The sequence below is a fragment of the Condylura cristata genome, unplaced genomic scaffold (genome assembly GCF_000260355.1).
Source record: "Condylura cristata isolate star-nosed mole 26May11 unplaced genomic scaffold, ConCri1.0 scaffold00005, whole genome shotgun sequence".
Taxonomy (NCBI): domain Eukaryota; kingdom Metazoa; phylum Chordata; class Mammalia; order Eulipotyphla; family Talpidae; genus Condylura; species Condylura cristata.
In genome coordinates, this window is record NW_004567106.1 from 54,017,528 (window position 1) to 54,032,792 (window position 15,265).

Here is a 15,265-nt window from a genome sequence, read left to right on the forward strand (position 1 = left end):
TAAATACTGAGATTGTCCCAGAAAGTCACAAGAGCTAAACTGAAGAGGCTTACATTGGTTAAATAACAACACAATGGTTAAAACATATCAACATGCTGCAATCTCTGAAATCACTGTAATACTTAAAATACTTAAAACTCTGACATGAGATTGGACACTCAATATGTTATTCAGAAAACTGCTAAGAATTTAGTAATTATCCTAATGTTCCTGCATAGCTGAAGAGAAAACCAATAACTTATTGGAAATTTTCACAGAGGAATTTCTGCTAACATGGACAAAAAGCATGATAGAGTATCACTCTGTAATAGTGATAGACTCTCATGATTTAACAATCCACTCTGACAGAATGCACCTCTGGATAAAGATCCTCTATTGCTTACAAAATAATCAAGTCAACAGTTTTCGGTGCCATATGCACATTACAATCACCGAGAGCTCTTAAAAATCTATTGAGGCCCTCCCTGGTGGCGCAGCGGGTTAAAGCACAGCACTGAGAATATGAAGCCACTTCCCCATGAGTTCGATTCCCGCCTGCCCCGGAGGAGACCACATGGCGAGCCAGACCTCTCCTGGCCCGCCCGCTGCTTCCCTCAGCAGTGTACTTCGTAAATCTGCCTATTCTGCTCCCCACTCTGTCTCTGGTGAAGCCTCTCACCGCCCCTGAGCCTCTGGCCTGTACCCCAGTTCTGTATGAATAAATAAATAAATCTTAAAAAAAAATTTAAAAAAAAAATCTATTGAGCCCAGGGCCTTCTCTGGTGGTGAAACGGGTTAGGATGCTGCACTGCAAGCTAGCCACAGTCACTTCAGTGTGAGTTCGATCCCCAGCCCTGGAGGTGATCCACAAGGCGTGGCAGACCTCTCCTGTCTCACTGGCCCCTGTACCTCTGGCCTGTACCCCAATTCTATATGCATAAATAAATAAATTTTAAAAAATTACTGAGCTCAAATCTGCTCTGAGAGTGGAGGCTAGCCATCAGAAATATATATATAGGTTCCAGAGATGTCCTGACTTGTAGTTAAGGGCTGAGTGATATGAAAAGACTGCGTGATATGAAAGGCTGATGGAATGGAGCCATCAGGCAGGTGAAAAATACGGGACCACACTGACTGGTCTCAGGATCACCAAAGAGACAACCAGACTCAAAGTGTCCCTCGATGTGATGCAATTTGAGGTATACAAAAATACATAGTTAAACTTTTTAGCAAAAAGTCAAACCTGAATGTAATCAAGCCTCCAGCTCTAGTTTACGGGGAATACAAGAAGGGTGCTAAACGTGCTACATGCCACCACAGGAATGCAATCAGCAAAATCGAGATGGGAAATTTTACTGGAGCAGTAAACTGGCTGCTTCATTTAAAAAATGATAAATCAGGGCCCTCCTTGGTGGTGCAGCAGGTTAAAGCACAGCGGATTAAAGCAAAGCACTAAGAGGCTAGAGCCACTTCAGCATGAATACGATCCCTACCTGCCCTGGAGGTGACCACATGGCACAGCAGACCCCTCCTGACCCACCCGCTGCTCCCCTCAGCAGTGTACTTCGTCGACCTGCCTGTTCTGCTCCCCACTCTGTCTCGGGTGAATCCTCTCATTGCCCCTGCACCTCTGTCCTGTACCCCAGTTCTGTATGCATAAATATAATAAATCTTAAAAAAAATGATAAATCAGTGAAAAGTTTTAGAGAGGAGAAACTCTCAAAGATTAAAGGATATTTAAGAGGTTACCCAGTGCTATATATTAACTTGGTTAAACTTTGGATTCAAAGCAACCAACCACAAAGAGACATGTATGTATGGGATGACTAGGATACGTAAGAATACTAAGGAGTTATTATTTTAGCGTGACAGTGTGTTAACGTTATTTTTCAAAGGGTCTTGATCTTTTAGAGATGGAAGAATTATGAATAACATACTGTGGTTGGATATTAAATAATCATGTGTGAGGGTTAGATGGGAACTGAAGTTAAGAGCTGTTGAAATTGAAAAATGGATTATTGGAAATTAATCATGCTGTACTCTCTATTTTTGGTATACATTTAAAACTTTCCATAATTTTTTTTTTAAAGCAACTATGTAGGACATGTTCAAAATGAAACTTGATAGGAAACTTCTAAAAGCTGAGAGTTCACCTTTAATTCTTTCCCATTCTGATGAAAACTTTTCTAAAATGTGCCTTAGACTTATCTCCTTAGGCACAATAGAGTGCAATTCAATTTAATTTAACTTTTCATAACCTTTGCCATCTTAATGACCATCAGTTATCATCTTATATTTCAGCTTAGCTTTGTCTGCTTGTGACACAGAGTCAGCAAGGTAGGGATGAGTGTACTGATCCAAGGGGTAGCCGTGAAACACATTTTCTGGAAAACGGTTTTGTGGTAAAGAGAGTGTGGTTACCTGCCTGGAAAATCTGCTACAGAATATACTTTTCCATCATTCAGCTTCAAGCATTTACTCATCACGGGTTATCTGCTTTGTATCGAATATGGTGGATTCAGAGACGCAAATGCAGTAAGAGACAAGATCGTGTCCACATGCATCTAGTGTGTGCACACATAAACACAGCATATTGTGGAGACGCTTGAGGAGCACAGAATAAATATATAAATAGTATGTTTATAAATATATAAATAAATAATCATAGACTGTTTAAAAATAGCATGAATCACAGAAAGGTAAAGTAACCTGTTCATGCCCTCACAGGTTCTAAGTGGCAGAGCTCAACTGCAAAGCCTACAGGCTTTAGAACACTGGCTTACTCATTAACTGCCTTCCAAGATTAGCAGCGAGCCTGGTGATTTCACAGACAGGGAGAGACTCCCCTGAACAGCATTGCAGTTCCTTTAAAAAGGACAGCGAGGGAGGGGCGAGGAGGAGGACAGTGGGAAACTGGCTATAGGCTCAAGCTCAGTCTGTGTTTCTGAACTTTATTCTTTGGTAAATGGGGGTTCAAGCATTAATGGCTTAAATAAGGTTAAGACCACAGCTCAGAGAATTAGGCCAGTTATTATTATCCTCATTTCTGCTGGGAATGAAGAACAGATTGTAAAGCTAATAAAAGTTACTCATCAGGTCAGCTACAGTGTATTAACCATGCCTCTAACTTCCATACGCTTAATGCTCGAACATCTGCTCTACGTACATAAGCTGGACACACCTTAGCTTGGACAAACTGCTAACATGCTTGAGTCACCTGGCCTGGACCTCCCACCTCTCTGGTTACCTGCTTTCCATCAGGAAGTCCTTCTTTGAGGGGCATGCTTTTCATTTTCTAATACAAACCAGTCACCTGGAACCTCACATCCCCAACCATATTTATGGAGGTAGAACATCTTGGGTTACTCCACACACCTGCTCTTGTCACCCCAAAGCAGGTGTAGGCCACTAGGAAAAGCCTTTGTGCCCCAGAGCTTGCTGAAATTATTCATACTAGCCATTCCTAAACCTGCCACCACCTTGCCTGTCCCTTCTTATGAAACCATAATGTAAGCACATACTCCTGTGCACTCCCGTCTCTTGAGCTCTGTGAGCACAATGAGCTTGTCTTTTCAATGCCAGCCCTCTGCTCTGTCGGCCTCCACACACCTGAATAATAAAACATAACCTATTAAAGCATGCAGGACTAGCAGAAGATTGCAGACTACTTGATTACATCTTAGGCGGGGTGTTCTCCCTCTACATGGCTATATGTGGGTCTCTAATGCTCTGCAAGTTTAATGGAAACCAAAGTCTATTAATGTGTAATTTTATTTAATTATCTCAAATTCTTTTGTATTTATAAATAATTTTCTCCTATCTTTATTGCTCTTCAAAGTCATAACTTACCTTGGTTTCTCCATGTTCTAATTTCTTATAGGCTGTTTAGTCAATTTTCAATATCATAGCTCTGAGGCAGGTGTCAATAAATTATTGAATTCTTCGTATTGTATAATGTATTATCAGTGGTAGTCATGATAGATAGTTCTTTACTTATAACAAAAAATTGTATTTCTTTTCGATAGCATATGCCAAGACATCTCTAGTATGGTAGGAGAGTTTGGGTCTGGGAGTCAACTTTCCCTTTAAAAAACATGAGTTCATCAGCTTCTCTTTGCCAGGTACTGTGTGATATGCTGCAGACACAGTGATGGGCAACAGCAGGTGCCATCTCTGTTCCATGGTAAAAGGAAATGAAGGCGATACACATTAATCACTTGCAAATTGTAACAGCTATAGGGAAGAATAATACCAGTTGCAACAAGGAACTTTTTGGGCTGACTACCTTATTCCATGGGGTCACAGGGACTTCTCTAGGAGAACTGATAACAAAAGGATAATATCAAGTTAAGTAGTGAGGAGGTTGAAAAGAATATACCAGTCAGAAAGAACAGCAAAAATCTGAGAGGAAGCCTGCATCATTAAATTTAAAGAAGGGGATTGGTACATGGTGAGCATGGAAAGCCAGACAGAAGCCAGATCACAAGGACTCCGAGTGGTCATTTAGGGCCTATGGTCTTGACCGTGAATCAAAAAGCCTTAGCTGAATTCTAGCTCAGTTCCTCTTTGTGCATATGACTTTGGGTATATTATTTAATCTTTCCTATGCTCCTATTTCCTCACATATAAAATGTTATAATAAGAAGTACCTACTTTATGGAATATCTGATGGAAAAAAACTAAGATTATCATATTATCTCAAATCACTTTTACCACAGTGCTATCTCATTTTTTCTCAGGTAGTTTAAGAGCCTAGACACACACTAAATCAAGTCAGAAATAGAATCTTTAGGCATTTGAGGGTCTAACAAATGGATGGCAGGAAAGCTCTGTCATATAGCTGCCAAGTGGGCCATTTTCAACGTTGGTTGGCGTCTCTAAAGTTGAACCCATTCATCTCCATTTCTCTTGAAGACTGTGTGCCCCTCTTAATGTTTTCCATTTCAATAAAGGGGATCACCAGCACTTCAATCATGAACTAACAGCTTGCTGGGCAGTCTGAACCTCTCCTTCCATCCTACATTTAATTAGTTTCAAGTGGAACCCCTTTGGTGAATTCCTCCCTCTTTCCTGCCACTTCTGGCTAACTCAGGCCCTCAATATCTTGCCAGGCAAGTCCAAGCAGCTTATACTAGAACTTTCTAGCTCACAGATTCCACCTCAATCCCACTCCTCTGTTAGCTTTATAAAATGTCAAGTCCCTCTGCTATAAAGTTCCAGCAGCTGTCCTGGATGGCTCCTCCACACTCTCGCCCTAACGCTCATGTCCACTTCCCCTGGATCACCCTAGAGAATAAAGTTTAAACTCTTTAGCAGGGCACAGAAGGCCTTCCTCAGTCACTCTTTAACCTAATTTTTCAACCTGTTTCCTGCCAGGACCTTCCCACACACATTCGCCTTTCAAAGGACAAAAATTCTGTGTCCATTTCTGCAAAAGGTGCTGTTCAGAGCTCCCAAAACTCAGTGTCTTTGATCCTGCGGCTGCCCTGCCTGGAATGCTGTCCTGCTCCTGTCTTCCTCTCCTCACGAGCCCAGCAACCTTATCCTTTAAAACCAGCTCAAATATCAGCTGGAGTGTAAAGATTTTCTCTCAGCTTCCTCAGTTTTTATTGTACAGACCTATTTTAATGCCTATTTTTGTCCAGCCACCTCACTCCACTAGAGGGCACAGATCAGAGCTTCTCACAGATAGCCCTATCTCAGAGCAAAGTGCCAGACCCAGTTGAGAGGCTTAATTTTTTTTTAATCACTGAGGACCAGTTGTTTTGTTTTGTTTTTTAAGATTTATTTATTTATGCGTACAGAGCTGGGGTCTACAGGCCAAAGGTGCAGGGGCAGTGAGAGGCTTCACCAGAGACAGAATGGGGAGCAAAACAGGTCAACTGACTAAGTACACTGCTGAGGGGAGCAGTGGACTGGTCAAGAGAAGTCTGCTGAGCCACGTGGCTCATCTCTGGGGATGGGGATGGAACTCGCACTGAAGCGGCTGTGGCTAGCTTGCAGTGCTGCATCCTAACCCATTGTGCCACCAGGAAGGGCCCTGGATTGGCCTCATTTGATGACTACTGAGAGGCCTCAGATGAATGCTGAGAAAAATAATTAAAGGGAGATGATTTCAAGTTGATGGTTAAACTAGTAGAAACTGTTAGCAAAATTAAGATGTGATTTAACAAGAACTAAGGTTTTTATCACTGAAAGTTTGCTTGTTGAATTACAAAATCAAAGATTTAGGGACCAGGGCAAAAGCTGGCTAGTGTATGCTAGTAAGTCTTTTAAACTACAAACTTCACATTTTACATGGCCCTACTGTTTTTTTCCACAGCTACCCAAGCACTGTAGCTGTGTATAAGAACGCTATCCCAAAATAAATCAGATTAACACAAAGCCTTATCTTAGAGTAAAAAAGCTACTTTTCAAATAAACTACCTTTTATTATGACATTAATTCCAGACACATTAAATGTCTGAAAAGTTTTATTTCCAACAGTGGTTTTACTCACTGGGGTTGAGGAGATAATAATAGTCATAACAAATATAATGTATACTATAGCAAGGAACTAAGTTAAATGAGATGTGCTCACCTCAGTAACTAATCCTGATGTTATTAAATCATGAAGGCCAACTTATGTAAGCAATTCAGGACTCCTTTGGAATAATAGTCCTTCAGAATAGTAGTTGGCATATGTAATTATACTTACAGTTCTTCATATTTTTTCTAGTATTGCGAAGATATCATTTGTAGCTCAAGGAAATATTTAGAAAATAACATAAGCATTATTTTATATGAATATATTTAAAAAGTATTCAGCAGTGTATTTGCTGCATTCTATCTTGCCAAATATTCAGAAAATGTTAGCTCTTAACAAATATTTATAAATATGATATTTGTCATATTGGAGGCAAATTATATTTTTTCTTGAAGTAGTATTGCGTCAAGTTCCTTTCTAAATCAGTATTTTATGTGTATACACATTCCATAAATTTATTATGAAATGTATATCTACAGTTTCCAACAAATAGTGAGGTCATAGTTAAAAACCAGACATTCATATCCTTCAACTGTCTGCCATATATGATACATAGTCTCATATTAGATGACAGTGACACAAATGGTTTCTGTTCAAGGCTGACAGATGTCTAAAATCATGTCCCAGAACTCTCCATTTTATGTCCAATCTGTTAGTGAAAAGCAGAATGCAGAAGAGAGATCCAGAATTTAATTACAGTTCTGTCTCTAAAGAAAACTTGGACAAGGAATTTAAACTCTCGGAACCTCTGTTTGCTCATCTTGAAAATAGAAACGTTGCACTAGGTGCTTTAAAATTCTCTGCTTTATTTATTTATTTATTTAACAGGGTGCAAATAGTTATTTATTGAAATGTAAAGGTAAATCAATTCTGAATCTCTGCTGGCTGGCAGCCCAGTGTAAGTACTTCCCAGTAACATGTTTATCTCACGCCTTGTTCTATCCCATGCCACATCCCCACTGCCTTTTAGCCAGTTGACAGCTTTTATCAGGGGATGAGCAACAGGAAGAAAGTAAACAGATAACAATATTTACTGTTGCTGTGAAAACATGAAGGTCAAAGTGACTTCTGGAGATTACCTGTGGGTATCACTTAAGCCTGAGCATCCATTAATTAGAGCTAATCAGTCAATGACACCCTGGAGGTCTTCTCACTAGTCTTAGAGATCATAACATGCCCTGGAGATATGGAGACTATTCTGGCCAGGAGAGTCCTGCTTTTAGCCTCTGTTGTCCTGGAGTAACTATTAGTAGAAATACCCCCTTCAACTTAACTCTCAAAGTTGACCTATTTTCCTGATACATCACCTGGATACTCTATGGGCATGGAAGGTAAAAAAAAATGGTAACTATCTCATCCTGACAATCTCTGGGCCATCCACTCCACTCTCCAGTCCCTCTTGTGACTGTTCTGAGTGGGCACAGACGAGAGGGAGTTCCCAGGCCTTGTCTGCGGTAATTGTGCTGCAAAGAACCTTTTTTCTCCTAAAGGCATTCCTTAAGTATACAGTGGACCATCTTTGTTCGGCAAGAAAAAAAGGATTTCATAGTATAAATTTAGGGGGTCTCAAACTTAAAAGTTGTATTTTAATGCTAAGTGAATTTAAATAGCTGCTTTTGAATCTACCAAGAATCTCTTTTGAGTCTGCATGGGTCAAACATTTAGATTCACTAGAGATGGCCAGAGAAAAGGATCAGAACTTAGAACTTCTGTGGTGTCACTACATTGAATAGATCCCAGATATGTGAACTGGATTTCTGGCCCACTTTTATTCAAGCTTTTTTTTAATAGTTTCTCTTTGTGTTTAATCAGGGTAGTTTTACTCAATTGCTACTATCTTAAGTAAGGGTAAGGACAGCAATGACATCTGATGGAAAGGAAGTTATAAACTATAGATATAGATACTTTATTTTATTATCAGAAAATAATAATAATAATAATGTTCATTAATATCAGAAATTTCCCAAGAGACTGTCCCTGGTGCACAGTAGGTTAAAGCACAGCACTGTGAAGCTAGCCACAGCCACTTCAGCACTGAGTTGATCCCCAGCCAGGGAGGTGACCCACATGGCACAGCAGACCTCCTCTGTCTCACCCGCTGTTCCCCTCAGCAGTGTATTTCAGGGGATCCACCTGTTCTGCTCGCCACTCTATCTCTGGCAGATCCTCCGACTGCCCCTGTACTTCTGGCCTGTACCCCAGTTCTGTGTGTATAAATAAATAAACCTTTAAAAAAAATTCCAAAGAGAACCATATTTACCATATTGCTTACAGCAGAAAGTCACCTCTAAGAAACACAAACACTTGTATCATAAAGTCACAGAAGTTGTCTTTAGAATGGAGGGACACTTGCTTTATTTAAATAACATGTCATCTCATAGAAAAAAAAAAACATGATAAATATGAATTCAAAACAGACCATTTTCTTGCTCCATCATAGCCAAAAGATGAACCATGGTTTCAAGAGAGTTCTTAGGGCAGTTTACTCTGGGGCATTGAGTCCCACATGTTCTTATTCATTATAAACCACCACACTCGTGATGCACATAGAAGGTCCCGGATGTCTGCCAACCACAGGGCAGTGGTACCGGGGTCATGCTTCCTCACAGTGGGCAGTGCCATTCAACACTGGGCAGACCATGGTGACTGGGTCCACAGCAATACAAAGAATGCAGTGCATTTGTGACCTTGAAGGTGCTGGGGAGTGTTGCCTCACACTTGAAAATAGTAAGTACTCAGAAACCTTTTCAGTCCGTTTGATTTTCAACTCCTGGAATGGGCTGCAAAACAAAGGAACTAGTTCCTCAGCATTTTCCCTGTGAAGAATAATTTTTCCCTCTGAAAATTCTTGAGTAAGGGAGAGGGGACCAGAGTGGTAGAAGTAGAGAGGAAAAGTCTATTTTAAATGTTAGAGGTGGGCCCTCCTGGTGGCACAACGGGTTAAAGCACAACACTATGAAGCGCTCTGAAGCCACTGCAGAACAAGTTCAATTCCTGGCCAGTGAGGTGACCCACATGGCGCAGCAGACCTCTCCTGTGCTACCTGCTGCTCCCCTCAGCAGTATGTTTCACTCCATCTGCCTGTTCTGTTCCCCACTCTGTCTTTGGTGAATCCTATCACCACCACCCTCCCCACATCTCTGGCCTGTGCCCCAGTTCTTACAGGCATAAATAAGCAAATCTTTAAAAATAAAATGTCAGGTGAAGAGGGAAAGGATACAGCTCCTGGTTCTCACAGAGTGTTAAGGTAAGTTTCCCAACCTTGTAAAAGTAGAGAGAACAGTATCCCTTCTGCATACTCAGTCTGCTATGAAGTCTGGTTTAAGAAATGGGGTTCACCTCATTTGTTAGGTTCACATGTTTAAAATATTAAAATATTTAGAAGTATCATAAACACTATAAAAAATAACCCCCTGGACTCTGACTGCAGGGGTAGGGGAAGCAGGCAGCAGGGGGAAAGGCCCAGTGGACTATGGTGGAGGCTCTGTGCTTTGGTCCTGGCGGGGGCATGGCAACATAAAGCTTACAGGTGTGAACCTGTACCTCTAAATCACATCAGTGCTGCAAACCAACGTTTCCTCACTAAGAGGAACTCTGTAAAAATGCAGACGCGCTAGTGAACCTCAAGTACAATGAATCAGAATTTTTATTTGAACAAGATGCCCCGGTGATTCTTATGCATAAGATGGCTGGAAGCACAGCTCCAGAGTCAGTGGAATCAGCAGGTGGACAGCTAATCCCTTCCCACTGAGGATGTTTACTTCTCTGCTGCAAATAAATTTATCACTGTTTTCAGTAGTCCCATTTCTAGTGCCCTTGGAGGAAAAAAACAACGAACTGTCAATTCCTGTTATGTTCCTCATAACAAGTTACTGAACTCTGAGTAACTTCTTTTTATCAAACAACACACAAATATACACACATGCACTCGAAAATCTATTTCCTGGCACCCAAGAAGGTGTCTAGCACAAGGCAGAAAATTATTTCTGACACAGTAAGGAGACATAGGACCTGCAAGCTTTGCCTCACTTCTGAAAGAACAAGGCCAGTTTTCCCAAAGACATTTCCTCCAGTCTCAACAAAAGTCGTGACAGGTATTTTTTTGTTGTACAAAATAAAGAGGCCATAAAGTTGATATGGAAAAAGAAACCATAGACAGGAAAAGAAAGACAACTGTCAGAACACAAGACTGTAACAGAACATGTAAAATTGTAAAGAAAGATTCTATTAAGAAGAACATATAAAACCATGTTTAATTAGTGCAGAGTTATTTCATTACAAATGCTATCAACAGGTAGACAAAAGGGTAAATCCCAATTGTAAATATGAACTATTTAACAGAAGTGACATGAAATGAGACACAATGAATATATATAAAGACAGAAGAATAGCCTTCTCACTGATAGTAAGGACGAAAAAGAAATAGAATAAAACTGAGATATTCATAGTTTTTCAAACTGAGAAAAATTAAAAAGTGCTGTAATACCACCAAGATAGCAGCAAATACCTTATGGTTATTTAATGATCATTAATCTATACTGCTTTATAGATAACATTTGCCTCCATTCTTTTTTTTTTTTTAAGATTTATTTATTTATGCTTATGGAACTGCTGTACAGGCCAGAGGAGTGATGGGTGAGAGACAGAGTAGAGCGCAGAACAGGCAGATCTACTGAAACACACTACCGAGGGGAGCAGCAGGTGGGTCAGGAGGGGTCTGCCTCGCCATGTGGGTCACCTCCAGGGCAGGGATCCCGAACTCCTGTATTGGCTTTGAAGAGCTTCATAATGCGGTGCTTTAACCCATTGTGCCAGGGAGATCCCAACACTTGTCTTGTCTCCATTCTAAGGGTATATATGTGTGTGTATATACATATATACACACACACATGAATATATATATATACATATATGTTAACTCTAATCCTCATAAAACTCTTCAAAATAGCAACTTTCTTTCCTACTTTATAGAGGAGCCTAAAGAACTAAATGTTCTTGACAAATTTGTGAAGAGCTATATAAACATTAACTGTTTTGTCATCAAAGTCAATACGTATCTTTAAACATAGCAATCTCACTCCTGAATCTCTAACCCAAGTGAAAAAAAATGTAGCAAAAATATGCGGAATGAATATATGAATTACGTGAATGGGTGTATGTAGACAGGCATATGAACATATATCTTTGTAGTAAAGAAAAACAGGGATACATACTAGGGAGTTAACATGGATTATTTTGTTGGAGGGAAGGCAACATTGGAGAAAAGAGGAAGGTTGGAGAAAGATGAAAGCAATCACAATAAATCAGAACATGTGCACAGAAAATGAGAAAGTTAAAGAGCAGGTTAGCCACAAAAAGAACCTTTTGACGTCTTTAAAGACACTACATACCTAGGGGAGTTAAGGAATACTTGCTTTAAAACAAATTTTGCTATACAGAAGAACAATACATTTATTAAATGATTTGGGATCCCTTATATTGAACAACAACAACAACAAAAGTTTAAGTAATTCAAGGATTCAAAACTCAGTGTCCATATAAGGGCATTACCTGGGGATAAGAGGACTGAGTTCTGCTCCTAGGGCTGTCATCCTGGCTCTCAGGCATTCAGCAAGTCACTGACCACTGAGGGGCTACACTTTCTCATCCATATCTGAAGGGAGTTCAACCAGGTCACCCTAAACTCTCTTTTAGTTATAAAAAAAAAGTGATGTCTATAATTAAATAGCATAAAATAGAAAAGTGCTTAATGAGTAAGCAGGGATAACAATTACTACTCATATTGAAGAAACAAAGTTAGAATCTGAATACCTTAAACTAAGCGGGTAATTTAATAATCCACATAACATGTGCCTTTTAGAATCAAAAACTGCAAAAGGATCAGTGATACTGCATTTCCAAGTGGATGAATTTAGCTATTGCTGAGTAAAAATAATGTTGCCAGTTTAAACATCATTCAGATGACTTAATGAAGTGAGTCTTAATTGATCACCTTAAAGTGGAGTCATCCAAAATGCAATCCCTTAGAGAACACAAACCTGCGGAAAGGGCTGGTCAGTCAGACAAAATTATGCACTAACATTTTTAGCAGAAGATTTTGAATGTAAAATTTAGTAAAGCACAAAATTAACACCCCAAATGTGCTTAAGCATGACAACTTCTTGAAATAGCATTCAAACTTTAATTTCCACGTTTTCTTCATAAATTTTATTAAATAATAATGGGATTATTAATAACAATAAAAATGTATGCCTAGGTGCAAAGCATAACAAGTCACCAGCTCATAGGGCATAAAGATTTCCAAGAGCTTGTTAAATTTTATGTGTTTTATTTCCTCAAATGACTATGGGATTTTCCAAAAGCACGTACAAAATTCCTTAAAACTTTGCCAACTTAGAAATAGTACATGAAAATCACCTTTTCAGGCTGTATGGAATCTCCTGGAAAAATCTATCGTCTTTTGATAGGATATCCTGAGTATGAATTCCTACAAACACAGTAAGCTTGTTTGCTCCAACAGATTTTCTAGGCTAGGATGACGTAAGGAAACAATCTGTGGCTTGCATGGCTATCAGAAATTCCTGAAGAGGAGACGCTCCCTCTGTAGTATGTCATGATTTTGTTATCTACAAGCACGTGCACTTATTTATATCCCAGATTAACTTCAAGTCTAATTTTACTGCCACTAGTGTCCTGGGGTGGATTTCTATTTTCTAATTACAAATGTAACTCGAGAGCTAGATCAAAGGCATTTTATGGGCAAAATCTACTCAGAGAAATAGAGGGTGTGATCGGACGCAATTAATGAATGCTTAGCCCAGCCCTGGGCGCGTGACGCTGTGGCCGTACCAAACCGAGCCCAGCCGTCCCCACCTGTTGGTACAGTGGAACTGCTTGACTTACCCAAAAGAGCAGATTCAGCGCGTACAGCAGGCAGCGAAGGCACTTCACGGAATCTTCTCTGGCCATTGTGAGCTTGGGGAGGGAGAAGCCCCATCCTTTCACCACATCCTACCCCTAACAGCAAAGTGGCCGCGATCTGCAGGGGCCGGGAAGAACACAGGACTTCTCACCAGCACGCTCCCCACCCCCAGGCCACTACCCCTCCTCCGCCAGCAGCTAGGTCCAGGGTCTGCTCCGTAGCCAGTTCACAGAGACGCTGCTTCCCCCGAAATCATTTGTTAAAAGTTTTAACAGTAACCTAAACTCTCAAAAGTTCCAAATCGGCTTCAGATAACACCTGTTGGGAAAAGACTGACTCCCGGATGAATGAAGGCTCACGGTAGACGCCCCTTCTCAGGGGACACGCGGCGGGGTCCTCTGCATTCTGACGAGTCTTGTACAACCTCCCCCAGTCCACGACCCTCCTCGGGGACAGCCCTGTTCCCAGCAGTCTCGAAAATTAGCAAACCCAGGACCTCGCGGAGCCGGCACAAGCACGGCCTGAGAGTCCAAGGGCGCGAGAGTCCCAGGACAGAACTGGGACCTGCAACTGTGTGCGCGCACACGCGCCCCGACCCGACCCGCAGCTCCCGGGTGAAAGCGGGGCGTCCCGCTGGAGGGGGGCAGCGCTCAGCAGAGATTCCTCCTGGCAACTTGGATTTCCCTGGGAGAACGTGAGAAATGATGTTTCGACCCGGGAATGATGGATTAGCCAGGGGCTGGGGGCGGGGAGGGAACGGGGAATCGGGGCCGGTGCAGCTGTGCCGACGCCGGCTAGTCATTCCCGAACCCCTCCCCCGGCCCCGGCCGCGACCCTGCGCCCGGACCCGCCCGCCGAGCACAAAGCCGAGCGCGGCCCCCAACCCCGGCCACCAAGTCCGCGCGCCCCCGGCAGGGCGCGGGGGGAAGCGCGGGCGGCGGGGAGCCCTGAAGCCAACCCCTAAGTAGTTTAGCACACAGTGCGGAGGGCAGGCGGGACGCGGGCAGGAAAGACTGGAGACGCGCGGCCACTCACCGTCGGCGCCAGGCTCCCGGCCCCACTGCCGCTCGGGGACAGCTGGAGACGCACCGCGGGGGCTCATCGGGTCAGGGGCGCTCCTCCCGGGGAGTCGCAGGGCTGCATTGGCTCACGCTGGGGACGCTTCCTGCTCTTCCTCTCCCCCAGCCGCCGGCCGCCTCCTGGGAAAAAGAAAAAAAAAAAAAAAGGAGTCCCGGGCAGCAGTTGCTGGAAAGTCTCCGCTAAGCCACCTCCCAGCGCCGCTGTCCCTCCCAAGTCCTCGCCAAGTCCGGACGAGGCAGCGGCGGCAGCCAGGGCCAGCTGCACAAACTCTCGGCGCATGCTCGCAGCCGCTGGCTGCGGGGGTTGGAGCCTTAGTGGGTGTTTCTTGTCCCCTCACCCGGCGTGAGCTCCCGGGGGGACACCGTGCGTCAAAACACACGCTCTAGAAAGAGGAAACCTACGGAGTTTGAAAGTCGGCGCAGAATCCCCCTTTAAAACCGTGGTGTTGGGGGAGCGGAGGCTGCGTTTTAACCATGAGGAAACAGACTTTTATTATATGAAAATATTTGCGTTTGAGAAGGGGGGTGAAGGAGTGGCCCAACCCAATTCCTGCAACGAGAGACTAGTTTTCACAACCTCTCTGGAGCCACCTCCTGTGATTTGTCACTAACATGGTGCCCTGTGACCCTTCTTATTGCTTTGTCGCCCTCCTAGATTTAAAAAAAAAAAAAAAAAAGTTTTTGCGCTGCCCCCCCACCACAAAGTGCATTAGTAGCATTTAAGTAAACAACTGGAGTAAGCGTGTTTGTCTGATAGTC

At 42.4% G+C, this 15,265-nt stretch overlaps 1 protein-coding gene across 1 annotated transcript in view; it reads right to left on the reverse strand.

Moving 5' to 3' along the window:
* Positions 1 to 14,596, reverse strand: part of TSPAN12 (tetraspanin 12) — a 66,085-nt gene extending 51,489 nt beyond the window's left edge. The window contains exons 1-2 of the mRNA XM_004676976.2: positions 14,463 to 14,596; positions 13,409 to 13,544 (exon numbers count right to left, since the gene is read on the reverse strand). Coding sequence (XP_004677033.1) covers positions 13,409 to 13,474 — 66 coding nt within the window. The 5' untranslated portion in view covers positions 13,475 to 13,544; positions 14,463 to 14,596. The remainder of the gene's footprint in view (positions 1 to 13,408; positions 13,545 to 14,462) is intronic.
* Between the last annotated feature and the right edge of the window lie 669 nt (positions 14,597 to 15,265).